Source organism: Ascaphus truei, chromosome 9 (assembly GCF_040206685.1).
Source record: "Ascaphus truei isolate aAscTru1 chromosome 9, aAscTru1.hap1, whole genome shotgun sequence".
Classification (NCBI taxonomy): Eukaryota; Metazoa; Chordata; class Amphibia; order Anura; family Ascaphidae; genus Ascaphus; species Ascaphus truei.
In genome coordinates, this window is record NC_134491.1 from 1,167,126 (window position 1) to 1,191,645 (window position 24,520).

The following is a 24,520-nucleotide window of genomic DNA, read 5'->3' on the forward strand; positions in this document are numbered from 1 at the left end:
CTCCCCACCCTCCTGTACCTGGTAGTGGGAGTGCTGCAGGACACGGCAGTAAAGCTCCCTGGCGGGCGGTTACCTCTGACAGTGGCTTCGGCCCTCCAAGCTCTGAAAGTGATTGTGTCGTCCCCAATGGCCCAAGTTGAGAAGAGCAGAGCTGCGTGGAACAACCTCCTGCAGAGCGCAGCAACCTCCCTGCTCCAGAGCTGGGACTCTGGTAACTCGGGCAGCGACAGTCTATTGTGTGCTCTGTGACCTCGACACCCATCCACGGTGACCTCCCCCCCCCCATCCTCTGTGACCTCCCCCCCCCCATCCTCTGTGACCACCCCCCCACCCATCCTCTGTGATCTCCCCCCCCCCATCCTCTGTTACCTCCCCCTACCCCCCATCCTCTGTGACCACCCCCCCACCCATCCTCTGTGACCTCCCCCCCACCCATCCTCTGTTACCTCCTCCTACCCCCTGTCCACTGTAACCTACCCCTTTCCCCCCATCCTCTGTGACATCCCCCCTCATCCTCTGTGATCTCCCCCCTGTCCTCACCTCCCCAGTGCCCCCCTGTGCGCTGTGACCCCTCCCCCCTTGTGCTCTGTGACCCCTCCCTCCCCCCTGTGCTCTGTGACGCCCGTGCCCCCCCTTCCCCATGCTCTGTGACACCCTCCCCGCACTATGTCGTGTCCTGCAGGACGGGAGCTGGCCCTGGACTCTGTCAGCCTTCTGACGGCTCTCACCATCTTCCTGCTGTCGGCGAGTCCGGAGGTCCTGTCGGAGCCGAGCCTGCAGAGCGCCTGTGTGCAGAGATTCCAGCGCAGCGTGGACTGCAAGGACCCTGATGTAAGAGCGTCACCCCCTTCCCCCTACACCCCGACATGACTGGTCAGGTCTCTCTACTAAGGGGTCACATGTTAACGTTGGAGAGGGGCAGGATTGTGGGAGACCTGACCTAAGTCCTTCTTTACTGAGAGGCCACTAATGCATGGAGCGGTCGCCCAGCAGACATGGGGATCATTGTATTTCCCACAGAACAATGTGGCTGCCATCATTTTTGTTTCTTGTGAAGGTCAATCCAGCAGTCACAGATGTATAGGGTCATTTAGCAGCAAACAGGGGGTCCCTGGTAATGGAAGCATCACAGTTACACTCCGCGGGACCCCCTGAACGCACGATGGTAAACAAACTAAACACCCCCCCGCCCCAAAGGCGTGTAACATATGTAATATGTTTTCCCGCGGGCGACCCTTCAGGCTAGTTTGAGGCACCCTTGGGTGACGAAGAATCCTGGTCAGTGCGCAGCCCGGGCTGTGAGGGGTCTCCCCCGTGCAGTCTCTGCTTAGATTGTAAGCTCTCCGGCTCCCAGATCTGCAGCTGAGGACATCATTAATCGCAGCCGCCTCTCCTATTGTGGGAACTGCAGACATTTTTAAAGTGGTCCCACTTATTGATCGCCTTTGCTGTTCTGGCAGGGAATGGGTTAATTTTACTGCAACAACTCTGCAGCATAAAAAAGGATTCACTGAGGAAAGCGGCACTACGCCTGCAACAAAGGCCGTGCATTTCGGTCTAGGACATTTGGCCGCGGCCGTTCTGCCGCGGTCACATGACCACCGGCGCTTCTCCGCTAATCAGCCTGGCGCTGTGGCCTGTCGCCGCTTCTCCGCTAAGGTCAGTCCCTATGTGTAACACTTACCCTAAAACGCCTTAAACTGACCCCCTACCCAGTGTAAAACTTACATTAGCGGCGGTTGGAGGTGGAGGTTCCAGCTGGGGAACGGCTGCGGCGGAGGTTCCGTGTGCGACCGAACGCCGGAGAGATTGCCGCGACCCATCGTCCCATTTCGCTTTCATTCCCTTTTTGTTTCATTTAGTACAATGCCTGCACATTAACCGCGGTTTCTCTGTCTCTAGGAGCAGTTAAAGTGCTACCGACTGCTCCTGTCCATCTTCCAGCACCCGGATCCCAGCACCGTGGCCACGTATGTGCGCAGCCTGGCGCCCCGCGTGGTGCGTGGCATCAGCCACGCGGAGCACAGGAAGCCGCAGAGCCAGGAGGAGCTGCTGGTCCTGCAGGAGGGAGTGCGTCTGCTGCAGGCTCTCATCACTGCCAGCGAGGAGCCACAACGTAAGCATAGCTCACAGGGGTTAGGTTACCTCAGGCATCTCAACTCCCGCAGAGCCTCGCGTCTTCTGTGGCTGTCTCTGAAGCTTTGCTCGGTCACTGATTGGTAACGTGGGAGGCATTTCTCTTGCTGCTGTGGTGTCCATGTGATGGGCAGGACCTGTCCGTCCTTTCCAGCATGGGCTCCCCTTCTGTATAATGTGCATGATCAGCAGAACGGCGTCCCAGCCTAACACGTCCTGGGTGCATCGTTTATTTCATTAACTAACCCCGGCCAACGAGAACGGTGGAATTTTTCAAATAAATGTTTTTTGGGGGCGGGGGGAAGGGGGGGGGGGTGGATAAAGAAATGAGTTTTACCCTTTGAGTGCTGAGGCGATGAAGACATTTTGGAGGTTTTGGCGCTAGCAGGATAAACCGAGATAGATCGCCTTTTTTCTGCATGGGATAATAATTCTATCCCTGGTTTAATGTTCTGTTCTCACATATTACAGACATTTCCGTCCAAATGCTAAACAAACGCATTTCTTTTTTTAATTCAATGCAGACAAGTGAATATGAACTTGTATAAATCCTTCATTCGATGTCACACACGATCTATATGTCATTATGTTCCCACCCTTGCAGATACCCGCACAGCTAAGCATGCTATTTATAAAGAACGGCTTCAGCGTTATAGGAACCCCGGAAACAGACAAACATATCTACCGGGAAAAATAAACATCTGAATTCAGCACGGCATAAAAATGCTATCAAATCTGATCTTTTATTCATGCATATATATTATAAAACTTTACAGGCCCTCCGCCCCAGCAGCAACCGTCTTAAATGGGGGGAACACTATACCCCAAATTGTGGGACTTCAGATTAAAAGAGGGACCCAGTATTTTACGGCCAGGTGGGGATAACTCTCCCCAAACTACCCCGGAAGTGTGACACCCCCAATGTTGGTGCACCCCCACAGTTCCTGTCGTTATTAGAGATGTATGATCCGCTGGAGAAACAAGTGGACACCGGGGAATTCTGGGATATCACAGATGGGGGCCCCTGACCCGATATCTAAAGGCTGATACCCCCTTTTAGTTTTAAAAGGACCTCCTGTATTCTGGGAGATGCTTCACTTTAACGCTGTGTGTGCCCTAAGATATACCCCGCACGTCATAAGGGGGGCTGTTACATACGGGCTACGTGGGGGGGAGATCACACTCACCGCTCCAATAGGGGGCCTGTCTGCTGTGACTGTGTGCCAGTCTTCCATCAACTATGGGGTTAATGCGGTTGTTGTATGTAGAGCAGGAGTGGCCAACTCCAGTCCTCAAGGACCACCACCAGGTCAGGTTTTTAGGATATCCCTGCCTCAGCACAGGTGGCTCAGTCAATGACAGCACCACCTGTGCTGAAGCAGGTGTATCCTAAAAACCTGACCTGGTGGTGGCTCTTGAGGACTGGAGTTACTCACCCCTGATGTAGAGAGATACTTGGCTACAGATGAAGTGAAACGTTCAGTAATGTAACACCTTGTCTACCATCTATCCATATCTATTGTTATTTGTACAAGTCCATATATTATCCCGTGGGGTTTGTGGCTGTCTGGGTTTGGCACAGGAGGGTTCTTGACTCTTTCTTTCCCCTCTTCCCGGCAGGTCCTCCCATGGTGTCCATGCTGCTGCATCTCCTTCTCTCCTTCCTGCTTGATGAGAACGCTCTGTGCTCGGCACCTCCATGTGCCCGCGCGCTCCACGATTTCTCCCTACACAGCCTGACCCAGGCCGGCACCCGCCACCCGCTACAGTTCCGCCAGCTCATGGGTTCCTCCCCGGCGCTCCGCTCCCGGCTTGAAGCCGCGCTCCGTGGCAACCAGGAGACCCTCAGACCCAAAGCGTCCGCCCAGAGCACAAAGGGAGGGGGCCAGGGATCTCCCAGCATCCAGCTCAAGACCAACTTCCTGTGAGGTCATCGTTACTTCCTCCCGCTTTCTGGGAAACACAGCAGCTTCAGAGAGCATTACTTACCTCTCCCCACTTGTGGTTCTACTTTACAGCCTTAAAGACAGGCTTTTTGTAACACCTGTCAGAGGGGCCTGCAACCCACTGCAGGCCCTTCCAGGAGTGGAGGGGTTCAAAGGTAGCCTGTATATGCCTTGTTAATTTAGTACATTATATTCAGCAGTAATGTATCACAGATGCCTTATAGCAGGAGTGGGTAACTCCAGTCCTCAAAGGCCACCAATAGGTCAGATTTTAAGGTTATCCCTGCTTCAGCACAGGTGGCTCAGTCAACGACTGAGGACTGGAGTTGGCCACCCCAGTCTTAAACAAATTCAGAAAAAGGGAAAACAAATGAGAGCTTGAACGTGTTAACTTCTCTCTCGGTGAACGGGCTACGCTTGCTGCAGTGAAGTTCTGCGAATTAATGACGAAGGGATCTGTGTAGCTGTGAAAGGACCAGCACATTGAAAATGCCAAGGGGCGGTGTGTGCCAGGAGTCCAATGGGGAGGGGTATCTGGTGGCTATACGTGGATTTTTGGTGAAATAAGTGCGCGCTGGCTAGTGGGTAATCTACACTCCCTTCTAAGGGTCACTCCTGCAGCTGATCCTTCTCCCGTGATCAACTGGGTCAATACCACACTAGAACAAAAAACAAAAGAAGCGCATGGAGGGACACTATTAGTAAAAATAATGTGTTACTTTATATAAAAAATACACTTCACAACACTTTTACATAAAAATGTACGTTCCAATCGTCCTCATAGGACCCAGTTGTTCGCTGGACCTTGGTTCTAGCCGATGTTTATGGGCACTCTCATCCACTCAAGGAAAATCAGATAGGGGGAACACAGGGCCCAGGGGTAGTCTTATTTACTAGAAGAGAGCTCGCCGATCAGCTGTGGGAGCCGGCCGTGGGGTTCTCGCTAGGGGGGGGCGTCGACTCCAGGCGTGCATCGTCACGGCGTCTTACGTCATTCGCCATGGAACGCCAACTCAATACCTCATGCTGGGAGTCCAATGGGGAGGGTATATGGGGCAATACGAGGATTTATAGGGAGCGGTTATATAGGGCAATACGAGGATTTATAGGGAGCGGTTACATGGGGCAATAGGAGGAGGGATGGGGAGCAGTGGGAGTTAGAGGGTGTGTTTATATGGAGCAGTAGAAGGAGTTATAGGAAGCGTTTATATTAGTGTTGTACCAGGTCCTACATTTTCGGAAAGCCGGGAAATAGTTACCCGGACAGCAGTTACATGCAGGGTGAGGAAGACCGCGGCGACATTGTGGGAGCAGCAGATGTCCTGTTGGCGATGAGAGCAGCAGACGTTGTTCAGCTGGTGGGAGCAGCGGCACACAGCTGAGGCTGGTGGGAGTGGGGGAACCATGTGACCAGAACAGCTGGGGAGGAGCCCGGCTGTCCAATAGGAACACTCCTGCTCCAGTCACATGGTTCTCCAGCTCCCATTGGCATCGGCTGTGTGCTGTATTCCTGCTGCTCCCAGATGTCGCCGCGGTCTTCCTCACCACCTTCCGTCGCCAGCTGCAGGTAAGTGTTGAAGTATTTTCAGCTACTCTGAAATTACCCGGCGTCGGTTCCGACACGGTGCCGGGTCCAAGCCCCTTGATGCCGGGTCCGGGTAATTTCCGGGTAGCTGAAAAAGCGTTGGGTACCATGTAATTACCCGGTACTCGGTACATCAATAGTTTTATATGAAGCAGTGGGAGGAGTTATAGGGAGCGGTTATATGAAGCAGTGGGAGGAGTTATATCGAGCAGTGGGAGGAGTTATAGGGAGCGGTTATATGAAGCATTGGGAGGAGTTATAGGGAGGGGTTATATGAAGCAGTGGGAGGAGTTATAGGGAGCGGGTATATGAAGCAGTGGGAGGAGTTATAGGGAGCGGTTATATGAAGCAGTGGGAGGGGTTATATGAAGCAGTGGGAGGAGTTATATCGAGCAGTGGGAGGAGTTGTAGGGAGCGGTTATATGAAGCATTGGGAGGAGTTATAGGGAGCGGTTATATGAAGCAGTGGGAGGAGTTATAGTGAGCGGGTATATGAAGCAGTGGGAGGAGTTATAGGGAGCGGTTATATGAAGCAGTGGGAGGGGTTATAGGGAGCGGTTATATGGAGCAGTGGGAGGAGTTATAGGGAGCGGTTATATGAAGCAGTGGGAGCAGTTATAGGGAGCGGTTATATGGAGCAGTGGGAGGGGTTATAGGGAGCAGTGGGAGGAGTTATAGGGAGCGGTTATATGAAGCAGTGGGAGCAGTTATAGGGAGCGGGTATATGAAGCAGTGGGAGGAGTTATAGGGAGCGGGTATATGAAGCAGTGGGAGGAGTTATAGGGAGTGGGTATATGAAGCAGTGGGAGGAGTTATAGGGAGGGGTTATATGAAGCAGTGGGAGGGGTTATAGGGAGCGGTTATATGGAGCAGTGGGAGGAGTTATAGGGAGCGGTTATATGAAGCAGTGAGAGGAGTTATAGGGAGCGGGTATCTGAAGCAGTGGGAGGAGTTATAGGGAGCGGGTATATGAAGCAGTGGGAGGGGTTATAGGGAGCGGGTATATGAAGCAGTGGGAGGAGTTATAGGGAGCGGTTATATGAAGCAGTGGGAGGAGTTATAAGGTATTGGGAATTACTGATGCACAAATGACTACAAACTATGAGTTTCGTGACCCTTAGCTTAACACTTTGTACATCAGTAAAACCTGCCAGCCCTGATCCGTCTAACAAACGCACATGAAACTCAGTTAATGAATCAGGTTCTTACATTTGGTGCAGACGCTGCGGGATTAAATGTTTGTTGCTAATGAGCCATGTGGTGATGCTGATTAATGAAGGCTGCTCTGCTTTTGCAGTGCTATAGCATATTTAGTTTGTTTTATATTTGTCTTCATAGATTCTTTTTAACTTCAAACCTCTCTGGATTTACCTGTTTACAGCCAGAGGAGGCTGCATAAAGCAAACATGCACTCCCTTTGTGAGGCTGGCCTCTGGCAGCAAAGGGGTTAAGAGGAGCTTTGAGATTGAACTCTTAGGCCGGAATTATAGTGACGCGGTCGTGTGTACTGACACCGCAACTTTGAACGAGGCCTTAAAATTCTCCTGCGCAGCGTTTTGAACCTCGGTATGTTTGGGTTAACATCGAGAACAGAATAGTTATGTGGAGGGCGAGGCTTCAAACGAGAGCAAAGAGACCTAAACATCGACCAAGTGTGGGATGTATTGTGAAGCCACCCTGGCAGTGCAGGGGTTAAAGCAGCATTTCTTTTTTCGGCCCCTCGCCCATGTTATATAAAAGCCGCAGTGAGGGATCCACCATCCAAATCTTCCCCCACTTGCGCTACAGAGATACAAAATATTGGCGCGTCCCATAATCAAAGCGATTACCACTCCCCTTCCAGGCCCTCCCTAATTCCCTTTAACCCATCCATTCAAATAGCAGCAGCATTATTACAGTGCCGATATTATTCTGTGTTACAGGGTACCACAATAATATCTACCAGGTGGGACAACGTCATGTCCTCATTCCCTCCAGGAACAGGACGGTGTGTGCTTTGCACAAATAAAACAGCACAAAGTTAGCTGCAAAAATATAGGCATTTTAAAGCAGAAATGCTGCATTCCCTCTTTTTTTCTTCTTTGTATATGTAAAGCGTGTGACAATGTATCATTCTACATCCTTGCTCGATAAGTCGGCGGGGAGGTATGTTATATATCATTTTTTCCTAAATTTCACTCCGTGTGCACCCATTTGCACCATTTCATATTCCGTTTCGTGAAAAAATTCTGGGGATAGAGCGCTCTCTCCAGAATTTTGTTCCGAAATAGAATAAACACAAATCTAGGGCGGCGCTCTCATACAATATCAGTGATCAAGAGGTTAATCAACATGCACTGTGTTAAGACAAGTAAATATATATGTATATAGTGATAAATACTGTGAAACCAGTAATACAGTGAAACAAAACAAAAGTGACTTAATATATATTAATACAATCTTTAAAAAAAGTGACTTGTGAATGCTCAAAAAATAATACAAGTGATGGTGTTTAAACTGTGACAAAAACAAACAAATGGATTAAATAGAAATATGTCCTCCACTCAACGTTCAGGTGAGAAACCGTTTCAGAGTTTCTTCCAATTATACTACAGTATCTTCCACAGAAAAAGGGAGCAGGGGACAACTCCATACATAAGAGGAGAGAATTAAAAAAATAGAAGCGCCATAGGGTGATGGCAGGTAAACACGCAGAAGAATCCTCCAAAAGTTGTACTCGCATACTGATGAGTTAAAATATGCAAATCACAATCGGTGGCAATGTGTGTCTGTATGTGTGTGGATGATCTCAGGAGAAAGAGAGGAAAATACACACCACAGCGCAGATTGTAAAACTCAAAGAACTTTATAACATAATAAAAGGTAAAACCGCTATAGAAGGGCACTTACAAAAATGTCCTTCTGTTGGGCAGTAAAAACTGAAAGGATCTGAATAGGGCTGTCTGCGGAGATCTCCGCTTCCGCGTCGCTGTGTAGACTGCTATTGGTCGCCTGGAGTGTAACTTCCAGTAGCGGCCGCTCGGAAACCTTGACGATTCAGATGCAGCTCCCTCTCCAATGTGGCACTGGATCTCGGGACTAAGCGTTTCGCTGCATTCCAGCTTCCTCAGGAAGCGGTGAGATCGCCGCAGACAGCCCTATTCAGATCCTTTCTGTTTTTACTGCCCAAAAGAACAGCATTTTTGTAAGTGCGCATTCTATAGGGGTTTTACCGTTTATTATGTTATAAAGTTTGGTGGTTCATTTAGAAATCTGTAAACATTCTGATTGTGTGCCTAACGAAATGGCCACCTTCTAACTGCTGCAGTCTGAAATGCTGCAGCTTGTATGTTATGTTATATTACTTGGTGTAAAACATTATTGTTACAGCTTTCAGAGTAAAAGGCTTCTGGAACACAGAAACAGATCCGTTTGTGATACTTTGTTGCCAAAGGGCACAGCTCAAAAAGGTGTGTGAGAGCCTGTTTCAAAAGAGGAGGTAACTTGTTGAATGGTTGCTGTAGCAACCAAACAATGATCAGAACATTAAAAAACGTATTAAACATGGCATTATGAGTTTTAAAAAATGCAGACAGTATTATCTAATACTACAGAACTGATTTATTTAAAAAACCCACATAGGATTTTTCATCTTTTTTTGCTTTAATGAAACTTAATGGACAAAAAGGAACTAATAACGTTTCAGGGAAGCTGCCCTTCCGATCGGCCATCCGTGCAGTGCCCGGAGACCTTATTTGTTTCTTTTTGTCCATTCCGTTTCATTAAATAGCCTATATTTTTGCAGCTAACTGTGTGCCGTTTTAGGCCGCGTCCATGGTGAGCGCGACGGCGCAATCAAAATGACGTGCCTCTATGAGGCAGGCCATAGAGCACGCACCTTGCATAGCGCCGGCACTCGCGATGTGCGAGAAAACAAATGTGTTACTATGGCACGACGGCCGGGTCACGTGAGCGGTTTGCCCGCTCTGTGACATCACAGCCACGCCTCCGACTCTCCCGACACGCCTCCCCGGCGCATCTACCACAAATCTCTCCTGCTACAGACGTGCGTGACGCCGCGCACACTAACCGTGGAGGCGGCCTTATTCGTGTGCCGCATCCATCCTCCTGTTCCTATATGCACATGAGTGGTTTAGCCAGACCCCCTCTGTATGCCTGAGCCCCTTACTTTGTATCCTGAGCTTTGTGTGCAGTTCTGTCTCGCTGTTTATAGACCCTTCGTTCCCCCAGGCAGAAGAAATGGAAGGGTCTGGAAGTGCACAGACATTTAACATCTTTATATAGAGAAGTCTGTTTCTTTTTATTCCAAGCCCAGTTTCCTAGGTTTTAAATCTAGAAAATTGGTATCACGCTTTTTATTTCTTGTGTGTTTTTTTTTTTTCATTCCAATTTTATTTGAGATGATGGTGATGATCTTTGCCTTGTATGTGAGGTGAATTTAATGCAGTATTAATAATACCTGTGACCAGCGCACTGTGTCAGGGTAATAAGTGGCTGTGTGCGTAGCTCAGCCCAGGCGTTACCCATGTACTGTATTTTTATTATAGATTCATTTTTGGACTTTTAACCCCTTTGTTGCCAGAGGAGCCTGCAAGGCAGTGCTTTGCATGTTTTTATATTGCATTGTATGCCCCTCTGGCAGCGACCGTGTTAATACCTATACAGCTAACCAAACTTAACATTATATAAATCACTGTTTTTTCTAATGTGCTTAAACAAATAAAAACCAACTTCTTCACATACTGTATATCTTGTTCTGTTCTGCTGGTGATTTAAGTCTATGGGTACAAATGCTTTCTTATAGAGAGGTTTCCTATGAATGTCTATGGGGATGGTATTGATCTGCCGCGGGTGCTCATGAATCCAGTGAGCCAGAGAGATCTCCTGTACAGTAAACAAGATATCCCGGTGCTCCAGTGGCCTTCGTGAAATATAAAATGCGATTATTACATCAGCATCGCCGTCTCGGTCCCACCTCGGATATCTTATTGGTTTTTGTCTGTAATGTGAAATTCAGTGTAACGTGTTACTCGTTAAGTTGATCCAGACCTGTGAGATAGGAGAAATCATGTTTCTGGAATCTAAACCCGTGTACCGTGGACATTATATGTGCAACCCCAGGCACACCAAGGCGGCCAGAAGCAATATTTGCAAAGCAAATTTATTACAATGCTCATATGTCCAGAAGTCAGGGAGCGCAGACACCAGGATGAACATATGAGGAGAAAAAACAATAACACAAATGATAGTGCAATCCGTGGGGTAAAAAAATATTCCAACTGGGAATGGGGACATGCACAGTGGATAGAAACAAAATATAGACAGATAGCCACTGCTATAGTCCTATGGGGTAAGAGGCTGGAATATGATCAGGTATACACATGACACAGTGGTTGAAATCAAGAATGGCCACACAAATGTGGAAAATGATAAAAAAAAGGGTTTAGTAAAATGACATCAGGAGGCACACGGATGCAGTGGGAACTTACAATCAAGCCCCAGAAATCAGGCAATGGAAATAGAGCTTAGTCCGTGTCCGTTGTGGGAGAGATAACCTGTATGCGTAGTAACTGCTGCAGGGGGGTCAGGCTGCGCCGGCGCTTCCTCCACTGTCAGCCTCCGCAGGACTTCCGGGTTAGATTCTCTCCACCAGTATTCGGCACCACGTGACTGCGTCACACTGCGGGCAAAGCAATATGCTATGCTCATATGTATGCAATATTTTACTCTAAGGGCTGTTATATAGTGCCGGGCGCACGCGGACCTTTCTATAATGGCGCCGCGCATGGCAGGGAGCCGACAGACAGCGGCGAAGACGGGGAAAAGATGATTTTGCGCCGCTACCGGCGCTCAAATGTATGTTTGTGTGTATGTATGTATGCGTGGATGTGTGTTTGTATGGATGTGTGTGTGTGCGTGTGTCAATGATTGCACAATTAAAATAAAAAAATATTTCTTAAACTTTTTTTTTCCTTTAAAAAATCTTATTTAGGACTTATTTCACTCACACAACCCATGCACACACATACTCATACACACACATATACACAGTACCTGCAGCTCCCGGCTCTATAACAGGGAAAAGCATGTGGCACGTGCACGCGCGCTCGCACATGCGCGCACGGCTGCAACCTGTATTGAACGGCCCTAAGGATATACACGTAGGTTGAGTTTATAGGTTCATGGACATTTTATAGCACTTGACTAAGAGGCGCCATATAACCAGCCAATTTTAATAGGTACACATTGTGTAACAATACTGTATAATACAGGTAGTAATAGGGAGAGGGAGCAGGGGGAATGATGCCTTTTATTGGGCCAACAAGTAGTTGATATGTTACAAGCTTTCCAACCTCCCAGGGTAGGACCCGATGAAGGACTCTGAGAGGTTGGAAAGCTTGTAACATATCAACTACTTGTTGGCCCAATAAAAGGTATAATACCCCCTCATTTATATTTATATCTATATATAAGTAACAGAATTCCTTACCAGGCAGACCAGGAGATCCAAGACCACGCAGCAAGAAAGGAGACAGCACTCAGAGCATGAGCACTCCCTTGAGAAAGGTCCTGTTGTAAGGACCGAAACGTCGGTTGACTGTGCCTGTCTTTAATACATCTTTTGTACTTTACTCTGAGTGCTGTCTCCTTTCTTGCTGTGTGGTCTTGGATCTCCTGGTCTGCCTGGTAAGGAATTCTGTTACTTAAACATTTTTATGGGACAAGCTCCTACCTTCAATACCTATGCGAGTGCCATCTGTTTCTGTATACTATATATATATATATATATATATAAAAACATATAGCCTATAGGGAACCATGTTAAAAATGGTTATTGAGGCAAAAAGTGACACTGTGTGCTCATTTGCATGTCATTTCCCAGAATCCCTTGCTGCAGTGGAAGTGCTGTATGCTGGGTGATAATGGGGAAAGGCGGGGTTGCAGACCTGCCTAAGACATGCAGATGAGCATACAGCTATATTTGCATATATATATATATATATATATATATATATATATATATATATATTATTATTTTTTCACATTCACTGACATACTCACTGACAAATACAAAGCCTGCATTGTATACAGTTAATATTCTGCTTCAGAAAGCTTCCCAGTGATAATCATATTTATGAGGAAAACATCTCCTGTAAGAAGATGCTTTGGCGCACAGATCACATCTGCAATAAACTCGTCTACAGTATGTATTTTATTTGGATTTAACCTTTCCCGTGCTGGGGGAGGATGAAGGGCTATAATGCATTGGGGGTCTGAGCCTTATCACAAACTAACAGTGGTGGGAGAAGCAGACCTCATTGCAGAAGGATTTGTTCACCTTCTCTAATAATGGAGAGGAATCCCCTCTTCTTTAATGAGACACTTGATATGTAATATTGTAAATACAGAAAGTAAGAGGAAGCGCTCTGATTAATTCATCACATAGTCAAATAGACCTTTTAGGGTACAGTTATTCTAGCAAAGTGCGCGCTGTTCCATAGAGCTAAAATAAATGTCTATTTGACTGTGATTCGAGTGGGACATAGTGCTTCATCCAATGGCTTGTATATATCAGTGGGCAGTTACATGGGATGTCCCCAGGACCCCTCCGCACCAGATCAAGATCTCCTTCCCTAAACTGTGACTGCCCAATCTCCTCCTTATCCGGTCAGTGCGACTCTCGGCCACCCTATGGATCGGGGTGCTCCATGTCTTCCGATCTCTCACAGCTTCTTTCAGTTCTGCTATGTTTAGTCCTGTATCTTTCTTGATGGTATCGAGTGAGCGCTGTGGGTGCAGTTGCAATGATCTCCACCACGGCCCTTTAGCATACAATGGGTTAAGATAGAAGCTTGCTTTTTAAAGGGGCAGTTCCACTTAGCGGGTAAAAAGGTTTCCGTAGAAACCAAATGTGGTGGAAAGATGAGGGAAAAGAACAATAATTGACAGGTAATATTTTAATTATGTGGACCTGAGAAAATGGAAACAAACTAATTTTCACACCAGAAGCAAATTGATTTTTTTTTTTTGTCCATTATGTGGGATTTGAGGTGAAACCAAGACGTTGCCACATGCACCCCTTCCCTGGGGAAAAGAAAGGTAACCCTACACTTTAGCAGGGCCTTATAATAATGGCAGCCTTTTGCACGGCTGGGTGGTCATTAGCATACTACAGAGAGACAAAAATAGGCACGGGAGGGGACGAGAACCAGGAAATATATCCTGAAAGGAGTTTCGTGCGGGCGGTGATCACAAAAGACGCATCATCCCCAAGTTAATTTGCTGGTTGCTATGTCGGGCTCAGAACATGAAGTGGAGCGGAAGGCCACGCCCCGCACTTCATCCCCTGTAAATTCTCTGGTTATTGGAAGGCGGGTAGGGCAATGTTTTTAACTGATTGGCTGGTTAAGGCAAATCGCCATGAGAACGAGTCGGGCAGTGATGGCAAACTCAGTATTTTCGGATTAATTGTGTAGTTGCCCTGCCCGTGTACCGCTCGTAGTGAGGCGGTCGGGTAGCACAGCGCCGCCCCCTAGTGGCCGCTGGATGCCACGGGCGGAGTTTCGGCCTGAGCCCGTGACTCGCTCCGTGTGACTCGGCCCGCCCGGAGCTGCGAGGCCCAGACCCGCACGGACACGGTAAGAACCTCTCGGTACTCCCAGGCCGCCCCACCCCCCCCCCGGACTGAGCTCAGCGCCGCGGGCTGGATCCGGTGGAGAACCCGACTGGGGGGGAAACCCTCAAACCCCCGCTGCCCGGGCCTAACCCGCAGCGGAGGCGGATCCACAGTAACCGCCCCGGAGCCGCTGATGTTAAGAGGGGCAATTACTGACCCAAGTAGCGGCCTCGTAATACCCCCGGGGGTGGGGACACTGCTGTCCCGGACAATTAAATCATGTCTTATGTCTGTCCTCCCATAAATACCCCACCAATACTGCCCCATCACGCTCAGCTCCTCCTTATACATATTGCGCCCTGTGAGCAGTGACTGAGCCGGTAGGACCCTTTCAATAACCTGTGTAATGCCCCTTTTGTATTCCATATATTGCCTTTGACCCCCCCCATCTCCTCACTTTCTGCCCCCTCCCGTACCCTCATGACTATATTTCTCCCCCCACCACACCTTGGGTTCTCTCTCGCCCCTGTTGTCCTCTTTTAATCTCCATAAAGTCCTCGCGCATCAGTCTTAATGATTGTTATGATTTATTCTGGTACATTGCCCGCTGACCCTCACCGCATACCTACCCCATAGGGAAATCCTGGTACATTGCCCGCTGACCCTCACCGCATACCTACCCCATAGTGAAATCCTGGTACATTGCCCGCTGACCCTCACCGCATACCTACCCCATAGTGAAATCCTATAGTAAGAATTTAGAATTGCGCTGTAATTCTGGAACCCCTGCTGCATATGTCTCCTCAGTTACCCATGAGACCTTTTGAAAGCGATGATACTCTGCGGCATTTGTTATATATATATATATATATATATATATATATATATATATATATATATATATACACACACACACACTCTCACACTCTCTCTCTCGCACTCTGAGAAGTTACCTGGCAGAGAAGTGTTAATACTGAAATACCTTTTTGCAGGCAGATTATCCCCCGGTAACTGGCCTCCCTAAACCAGGATATCTTGATCCGGATTCCTAGGCCTTTAAACTGGAGCCCTGACTAATCAGCAGACTGTGACACACACACATTCATTAAGTACACAAACTGTAATATGCATGCTTTTAACCAGACTCACACTTATGCACAGTGAGTCATATATATGCGTAGATGTAAATATAGATGTGCCAATACACACGATAATGTTTTCGGAGACTTGCACGGACACAAATACTTGCTTGTTTTTAGTATATTTATATGGCCAAGAACAAACAGATTATTCTGATGTGTGGCGCTGGCATACCCTTATGTGCCGGACGTATCCATCCCAAAACAAAGTGCAATGCTCAAGTTTAAAGAACTCTGAAGCGTTGGCCACGGAACGGAGGTGTCCACTCTTCCTGGTTCTGAGGTTCACTGATTTGGTGTTTCACTGGCTCTTCGCATCCGAAGTGTCACTCACTTCAATATAGTCTCGCTGATAAAAAAAAAAGTACTTTGCCATTCAAATGACATTTTCTGGGGGACTTTAGTAAGTGAATGGAGGAGGCATAGGCTTTGGGCGCAGCCAAAACAGTTTGCTCTATCTTTTCCATAACAATGGTAAGAGCAGGTGGGGAAAGGGGCTGTGATCCCGAAATATTAAGTTGTACCTGCTTAACTTTTGTTATGGAATAGATACAGAGCAAACTGTTTTGGCTGCCCCTAATATCTGTGCCTCCCCCATTCACTTACTAGATGCTATTAGGAAACAAGCCCGGAGGAAGAACAGGGCCCGAGGGGTAACTAATGACTGAGTACTGGAGTGCCACTATAAACCCCTCTATTTGGTGGGCTAAAACCCCAAAGTCTCACAGATTTCAGTCTTTGGCGTTTGTCATGACAGTGTTAGATTATATTAAATTGTACGGTTTGGGGAAACAGGAATTCCTCTCAGAGAGAGTGCCACGTGACACACCAAATATCATGCACATACGCATAGTGATGAGTTGACACAAACAAAACCTATTTTTATTTAGGTACTTGTTGACTGTCCATATCCAGATGCAGCAGCCTCTCTCCAATTTATATCAAGTTTAACTCTTTCTGTGGCAGAGAAGGGGTTACTAGCTTTCTGAAACCCACTTTGAGTAGCTGCAGACACGGAGCCTCATACAATGCGATCACATTTGCGTCCTTGTTCTGCACGTTTTGTCACTGCCACATTTTGACATTAAGGACACATGAATTATTTGACTGCCCAGTGTGGCTGCAGTATGCTCCAGGTTCCGCGTGGCAGTGTGGCCGCAGTATGCTCCAAGTTCTGCGTGGCAGTGTGGCCGCAGTATGCTCCAGGTTCCGCGTGGCAGTGTGGCCGCAGTATGCTCCAGGTCCCGCGTGGCCGCAGTATGCTCCAGGTTCCGCGTGGCAGTGTGGCGCAGTATGCTCCAGGTTCCGCGTGGCAGTGTGGCCGCAGTATGCTCCAGGTTCCGTGTGGCGCAGTGTGCTCCAGGTCCCGCGGGGCCGCAGTATGCTCCAGGTTCCGCGTGGCAGTGTGGCCGCAGTATGCTCCAGGTCCCGCGGGGCCGCAGTATGCTCCAGGTTCCGCGTGGCAGCGTGGCCGCAGTATGCTCCAGGTCCCGCGTGGCCGCAGTATGCTCCAGGTCCCGCGTGGCCGCAGTATGCTCCAGGTTCCGCGTGGCGCAGTATGCTCCAGGTTCCGCGTGGCAGTGTGGCCGCAGTATGCTCCAGGTCCCGCGTGGCCGCAGTATGCTCCAGGTTCCGCGTGGCAGTGTGGCCTCAGTATGCTCCAGGTTCCGTGTGGCCGCAGTATGCTCCAGGTTCCGCGTGGCAGTGTGGCCTCAGTATGCTCCAGGTTCCGTGTGGCGCAGTATGCTCCAGGTTCCGCGGGGCCGCAGTATGCTCCAGGTTCCGCGTGGCAGTGTGGCCGCAGTATGCTCCAGGTTCCGCGTGGCAGTGTGGCGCAGTATGCTCCAGGTTCCGCGTGGCAGTGTGGCCGCAGTATGCTCCAGGTTCCGCGTGGCAGTGTGGCGCAGTATGCTCCAGGTTCCGCGTGGCAGTGTGGCGCAGTATGCTCCAGGTTCCGCGTGGCAGTGTGGCGCAGTATGCTCCAGGTTCCGCGTGGCAGTGTGGCCGCAGTATGCTCCAGGTTCCGCGTGGCAGTGTGGCGCAGTATGCTCCAGGTTCCGCGGGGCCGCAGTATGCTCCAGGTTCCGCGTGGCAGTGTGGCCGCAGTATGCTCCAGGTTCCGCGTGGCAGTGTGGCGCAGTATGCTCCAGGTTCCGCGTGGCAGTGTGGCGCAGTATGCTCCAGGTTACGCGTGGCAGTGGGGCCGCAGTATGCTCCAGGTCCCGCGGGGCCGCAGTATGCTCCAGGTCCCGCGTGGCAGTGTGGCGCTGTACGCTCCAGGTTCCGCGTGGCAGTGTGGCGCAGTATGCTCCAGGTTCCGCGTGGCAGTGTGGTGCAGTATGCTCCAGGTTCCGCATGGCAGTGTGGCCGCAGTATCCCCCAGGTTCTGCGTGGCAGTGTGGCGCAGTATGCTCCAGGTTCCGCGTGGCAGTGTGGCGCAGTATGCTCCAGGTTCCGCGTGGCAGTGTGGCGCAGTATGCTCCAGGTTCCGCGTGGCAGTGTGGCGCAGTATGCTCCAGGTCCCGTGGGGCCGCAGTATGCTCCAGGTTCCGTGTGGCAGTGTGGCCGCAGTATGCTCCAGGTTCCGCGTGGCAGTGTGGCGCAGTATGCTCCAGGTCCCGCGGGGCCACAGTATGCTCCCGGTTCCGCGTGGCAGTGTGGCGCAGTATGCTCCAGGTTCCGCGTGGCAGTGTGGCGCAGTATCCCCCAGGTTCTGCGGGGCCGCAGTATGCTCCAGGTTCCGCGTGGCAGTGTGGCCGCAGTATGCTCCAGGTTCTGCGTGGCAGTGTGGCGCAGTATGCTCCAGGTTCCGCGTGGCAGTGTGGCCGCAGTATGCTCCAGGTTCCGCGTGGCAGTGTGGCCGCAGTATGCTCCAGGTCCCGCGGGGCCGCAGTATGCTCCAGGTTCCGCGTGGCAGTGTGGCGCAGTATGCTCCAGGTTCCGCGTGGCAGTGTGGCGCAGTATGCTCCAGGTTCCGCGTGGCAGTGTGGCGCAGTATGCTCCAGGTTCCGCGTGGCAGTGTGGCCGCAGTATGCTCCAGGTTCCGCGTGGCAGTGTGGACGAGTATGCTCCAGGTTCCGCGTGGCAGTGTGGCCGCAGTATGCTCCAGGTTCCGCGTGGCAGTGTGGACGAGTATGCTCCAGGTTCCGCGTGGCAGTGTGGCGCAGTATGCTCCAGGTTCCGCGTGGCAGTGTGGCGCAGTATGCTCCAGGTTCCGCGTGGCAGTGTGGCGCAGTATGCTCCAGGTTCCGCGTGGCAGTGTGGCGCAGTATGCTCCAGGTTCCGCGTGGCAGTGTGGCCGCAGTATGCTCCAGGTTCCGCGTGGCAGTGTGGCGCAGTATGCTCCAGGTTCCGCGTGGCAGTGTGGCGCAGTATGCTCCAGGTTCCGCGTGGCAGTGTGGCCGCAGTATGCTCCAGGTTCCGCGTGGCAGTGTGGCGCAGTATGCTCCAGGTTCCGCGTGGCAGTGTGGCGCAGTATGCTCCAGGTTCCGCGTGGCAGTGTGGCCGCAGTATGCTCCAGGTTCCGCGTGGCAGTGTGGCGCAGTATGCTCCAGGTTCCGCGTGGCAGTGTGGCCGCAGTATGCTCCAGGTTCCGCGTGGCAGTGTGGCCGCAGTATGCTCCAGGTCCCGCGGGGCCGTGAAGTGCTTGTTTGCTTTTAACCCTTTGCTTCCGCACGCTTTGCAGTCTCTGGGGTAGCAAAACAGTTGAGTTGTACTTAAGCTTTAGTAGGAGTATCTTTCCGACATCTAAAAATAGGACGTGGTAATGGGACCCTCACGTGGCGTTATGTGGAACAAACAAGCAGAGGGGGCAAGGGGGATTTGGATGTTATGAGAGAAAAAAAGATAGGGGGACTGCTACAAGACGGGTAGCAATCTCCCCAAGTAACCCCTTACAGTGCACTCACCTATAGATAGGACGTTCAGTAATATCATAAAGACAGAAATACTCGCACTGATGCGCAGTGTAAGAACTCAATGGTTATACGTAACCCCTTGGAAGTAATGCTGAATTAACAGTAGTGTAGCAGTGTAAGAAATAGAGGAGTAATGCTTTATTAGAGACTTCGCTACCCTAACCCAGGGATCTAGGAGACTTCACAGGGACGCAATTCACGCCATAAAGACCATACACAAATTGGATGGTATTAGACTATATGTATCCACTAGATCACAGGGGAACGTATATAGCGACGTACCCTTTGTATTTGTTATGTTTGTCAACCATTTCACCCCGGCTTATTTTAAATATTAAGTTTAATAAATGCATTATTTTAATAGCAACCATTATCCATTACTTCCAAGGGGTTATGTATAACGATTAGAGTTCTTACACTGCGCATCAGTGCGAGTATTTCTGTCTTTATGATATTACTGTACGTCCTATCTATAGGTGAGTGCACTGTAAGGGGTTACTTGGGGAGATTGCTACCAGTCTTGTAGCAGTCCCCCTATCTTTTTTCTCTCATTTCTACATTAACCCTAGTGCACCACTATAAACAAGATATACTATATTGTACTACTACCGTCAGAGCGGTGTGTTTATATTGTTCTCGGATTTGGATGTTAACAAGTGTCGGGGCTGACGGACCTGTGCTCTTTATTGAATTTAACTCCAATAATGTGTGTGTGGTTTAAAGGCAATTTTATGGGAAGTGTCTTTTTAGCAATGTAATTAGTCTGACTTATCCTGGTGTGTGTTAGTACTGATATCTGTGTGTTAGTCCTGATATCTGTGTGTTAGTCCTGATATCTGTGTGTTAGTCCTGATATCTGTGTGTTAGTCCTGATATCTGTGTGTTAGTCCTGATATCTGTGTGTTAGTCCTGATATCTGTGTGTTAGTCCTGATATCTGTGTGTTAGTACTGATATCTGTGTGTTAGTACTGATATCTGTGTGTTAGTCCTGATATCTGTGTGTTAGTCCTGATATCTGTGTGTTAGTCCTGATATCTGTGTGTTAGTCCTGATATCTGTGTGTTAGTCCTGATATCTGTGTGTTAGTCCTGATATCTGTGTGTTAGTCCTGATATCTGTGTGTTAGTCCTGATATCTGTGTGTTAGTCCTGATATCTGTGTGTTAGTCCTGATATCTGTGTGTTAGTCCTGATATCTGTGTGTTAGTCCTGATATCTGTGTGTTAGTACTGATATCTGTGTGTTAGTACTGATATCTGTGTGTTAGTACTGATATCTGTGTGTTAGTACTGATATCTGTGTGTTAGTACTGATATCTGTGTGTTAGTTGTATAGCGGAGACAGTTGCTGGGCAGGGTTAAGATGCATTGACAGCACTGCATGTGTGGGAGGAATATCAGAGAGTGCTGCAGTGACAGCACTGCATGTGTGGGAGGAATAGCAGCGGGTGCTGCAGTGACAGCACTGCATGTGTGGGAGGAATATCAGAGAGTGCTGCACTGACAGCACTGCATGTGTGGGAGGAATATCAGAGAGTGCTGCAGTGACAGCACTGCATGTGTGGGAGGAATAGCAGAGTGCTTCAGTGACAGCACTGCATGTGTGGGAGGAATATCAGAGAGTGCTGCAGTGACAGCACTGCATGTGTGGAAGGAATAGCAGCGGATGCTGCAGTGACAGCACTGCATGTGTGGGAGGAATATCAGAGAGTGCTGCAGTGACAGCACTGCATGTGTGGGAGGAATAGCAGAGAGTGCTGCAGTGACAGCACTGCATGTGTGGGAGGAATAGCAGCGGGTGCTGCAGTGACAGCACTGCATGTGTGGGAGGAATATCAGAGAGTGCTGCAGTGACAGCACTGCATGTGTGGGAGGAATAGCAGCGGGTGCTGCAGTGACAGCACTGCATGTGTGGGAGGAATAGCAGCGGGTGCTGCAGGACATGAGTGCAGGGCTGTGGGTGGCATTAATACAGCACAGTTTAGCATGGCCTGTAAAGCTGCAGTTCACCTGATGAGACGGAGGTCCTGCTGTTTTGGAAACAAACTCCAGCCCATCCCCAGGAGGTCTCACTTTGTACTGTTCTCTTCACTGTTTAACCCTTTCACAGACAGGCGCTTGCAACAAATTGCCCTGCTTTACAGTCCCCTCTGGCAGTGAAAGGGTTTAAAAAACCATAAAAAAAAAAAAAAAACTCCCCATTTTTTGTTTGGATTACCAACAAATAAATGGCCATTTTACAAGCTGCGGTGAAGCTCGGTGCGTCCTGTGTGTCCTGTGTGAGTAGTGGGGAAGAAAGACTTTGAGGCTCCAGTGATGTCATCAGCTGCTTCTCTAATGGGAGGAGCCAAGAAACGTTGTTATAGAGGCAGAGGGAGTAGACATGTGACACACGGGACAACAGTTAGCTAAAAATGAGCCCTAATTACACACTGATGGAAATTCTCCCAACAGATCAGTCACTTGTGTCCTCACCAGGCTTTAACCCTCTCATTGCTTAGTTGTTTGGCAAATGTTGTTTTCTAATGGGAACCCAACCCCTGAGGTGCTTTATACTTTGGAAACACTATTCTGAGGTGTCTTGATGCTTCTGGTGGTTGTAGTTGGACACCCACAGCGCTGGTGTCTGCATTGCTCTACAGCAGGCCTGCACAAAATGCGGCCCGCCTGGCCTCTCTGTGCGGCCCGCCTGGCCTCTCTGTGCGGCCCGCCTGGCCTCTCTGTGCGGCCCGCCTGGCCTCTCTGTGCGGCCCGCCTGGCCTCTCTGTGCGGCCCGCCTGGCCTCTCTGTGCGGCCCGCCTGGCCTCTCTGTGCGGCCCGCCTGGCCTCTCTGTGCGGCCCGCCTGGCCTCTCTGTGCGGCCCGCCTGGCCTCTCTGTGATGAGATTTAAAAAAAAAAAAACTTTAAAAAAACGTAAAAAAAAAAAAAAAATGGCGGCGATTCCCCGCGGTCCCGGCGCGCATGCGCAGGGCCCGCTCCCCCTCCCCCCGCTTGCAACGTGGGACGGAGGGGGAAGTCACAGCCAGCTGAGCTCTTCTGCGGCGCTCCCCGCCTGATCCCAACGTGGATATGTGCAGGGGAGTGAGGTGAGGTGCATTGAGGTGAGGTGCAGGGGGGTGAGGTGAGGTGCATTGAGGTGAGGTACAGGGGGGTGAGGTGAGGTGAGGTGAGGTGAGGTGCATTGAGGTGAGGTGCATTGAGGTGAGGTGCATTGAGGTGAGGTGCATTGAGGTGAGGTAAGGTGCATTGAGGTGAGGTGAGGTGCATTGAGGTGAGGTGAGGTGCAGGGGTGGTGAGGTGCAGGGGAGGTGGAGGTGAGGTGCAGGGGAGGGATTGGAGGTGCAGGAAGGGGTCATTGGAGGTGCAGGAAGGGGTCATTGGAGGTGCAGGGGAGGGTGGTTGGAGGTGCAGGGGAGGGTGGTTGGAGGTGCAGGGGAGGGTGGTTGGAGGTGCAGGGGAGGGTGGTTGGAGGTGCAGGGGAGGGTGGTTGGAGGTGCAAGGGAGGGTGGTTGGAGGTGCAGGGGGAGGGTGGTTGGAGGTGCAGGGGAGGGTGAGTGGAGTTGCAGGGGAGGGTGAGTGGTTGGAGGTGCAGGGGAGGGTGAGTGGTTGGAGGTGCAGGGGAGGGTGAGTGGTTGGAGGTGCAGGGGAGGGTGAGTGGTTGGAGGTGCAGGGGAGGGTGAGTGGTTGGAGGTGCAGGGGAGGGTGAGTGGTTGGAGGTGCAGGGGAGGGTGAGTGGTTGGAGGTGCAGGGGAGGGTGAGTGATGTGAGGTGCGGGGGGGGAGAAGGATGTGAGGTGCGGGGGGTGGGATGTGTGTGGTGTGCAGGGGGGTATTGTGTGTTTGATGTGGAGAGGGAGTATTGTGGGTGAGGGGGAGAGATGGGGGTATGAGAGATAGTTGGGGAGTATCGCAAAGGTTGATAGATGAGAGGTGCTGGAGGAGAGATGATGATGATTTTACCCGTGCGGCCCAATTTTTTTTTTCCCTGGAGCAGTTCGGCCCTTCTCGCTTTACGAGTTGTGCAGGCCTGATCTACAGCATTGAGGGAGTTCACAATACAATTAGACCTTATTTTATATATATTGAAAATCCCTAATCTTCATTTCCGAAATGTAACCACAAGTAAATCGTCGGAAAGTACAACACACCCGTTTTTGTGTCACACTTATGATGGCGGCCTCCATCACATCTGATCTCTCACATTGTGTCGCTGCATGCTTGTGTGCGGGATTCTGACCCAGCTTCATAGGAGCACAGTTTTAGTAATGGATGAGGTGCCTGAATGGCTTTGCGAGATGTTGCCGTCCTCTCTGGCAGTTGAGGAGGTACAAACCTAGTCCTGCACTTACAGAAGTGGTGAGAATGTGGTAGTTCCGAGGTGTGACGTACACACACATTGTGGGTTCAGTTCCTTCCTCGGAGAGTTTCACTCATTCTGTGCTACCCTGAGTAAGTCACTTTATCTTTGCCTCGTCCTGTCCAGCTGCCTGTAGAACAGGGGTATCCAACTCCAGTCCTCACGGGCCACCAGGCATTGGAGATATCCCTGCTTCAGCACAGATGGCTTAGTCTGAGCCACCTGTGCTGAAGCAGGGATATCCTTAATACCTGGCCTGTTGGTGGCCCTTGAGTGGAGTTGGCCACCCCTGCTGTATATGGATTCAGTCACATTTCACCCCAGACGTGGCCAGAATATCATTGCCACCTGTAGTATCTTCATGGTCTGCGTGTAGACTAAGTGCAGTTCTATGTTTGAAGAAGTCCTGCCACAGGATGGCACTACTCTTACTTTGCTCTTTGGAACAAAGGAGGTGACTTTGTGCTTATTATTAACTCTAATGACAAGGATGCTGACGACATGTTTACACTGCAATTTCCTTAACGCTCCCGGGCGGAAACTCACATTTGGGATGGGTCCTGGCCGGCAGGAGTGGCCACGTGACTCTAGTTTAGACACTAAAGGCAGGTCAGCTTAACACTTTCATGCCAAAAATACTTTCTTATGGTGTTGGATCTGTATTCTGGATCCAGGGTCATGTCTGGGGTATGAATGAACCCAACTAGCTTCAACTCAGCCCTCTTTCCAAAGCACAACAAGTCCTGTGTATTTTCTTTCCTTTATTTAGGAAAGCAACAATAAAAACAGGCACTTGAGGATGAGATGTTTGTGTTGGAAAGGTGT

The 24,520-nt window shown here is 50.0% G+C and overlaps 2 protein-coding genes across 11 annotated transcripts in view; both read left to right on the plus strand.

Annotated features, from left to right (window-relative positions):
- HEATR5A (HEAT repeat containing 5A) overlaps positions 1–10,407 on the plus strand; it is a 61,742-nt gene extending 51,335 nt beyond the window's left edge. The window contains 4 exon segments of the mRNA XM_075613191.1: positions 1–211; positions 683–831; positions 1,903–2,116; positions 3,757–10,407. The exon segment at positions 1–211 is cut by the window's left edge and continues 9 nt beyond it. Coding sequence (XP_075469306.1) covers positions 1–211; positions 683–831; positions 1,903–2,116; positions 3,757–4,064 — 882 coding nt within the window. The 3' untranslated portion in view covers positions 4,065–10,407.
- A 3,767-nt stretch (positions 10,408–14,174) lies between these two features.
- The window catches only part of HECTD1 (HECT domain E3 ubiquitin protein ligase 1), a 56,597-nt gene continuing 46,251 nt past the window's right edge, over positions 14,175–24,520 (plus strand). For all 10 annotated transcript variants that reach the window (XM_075613170.1, XM_075613177.1, XM_075613175.1 and 7 more), the window contains exon 1: positions 14,175–14,306. The gene's annotated coding sequence lies outside the window, so the exon portion shown is untranslated. The remainder of the gene's footprint in view (positions 14,307–24,520) is intronic.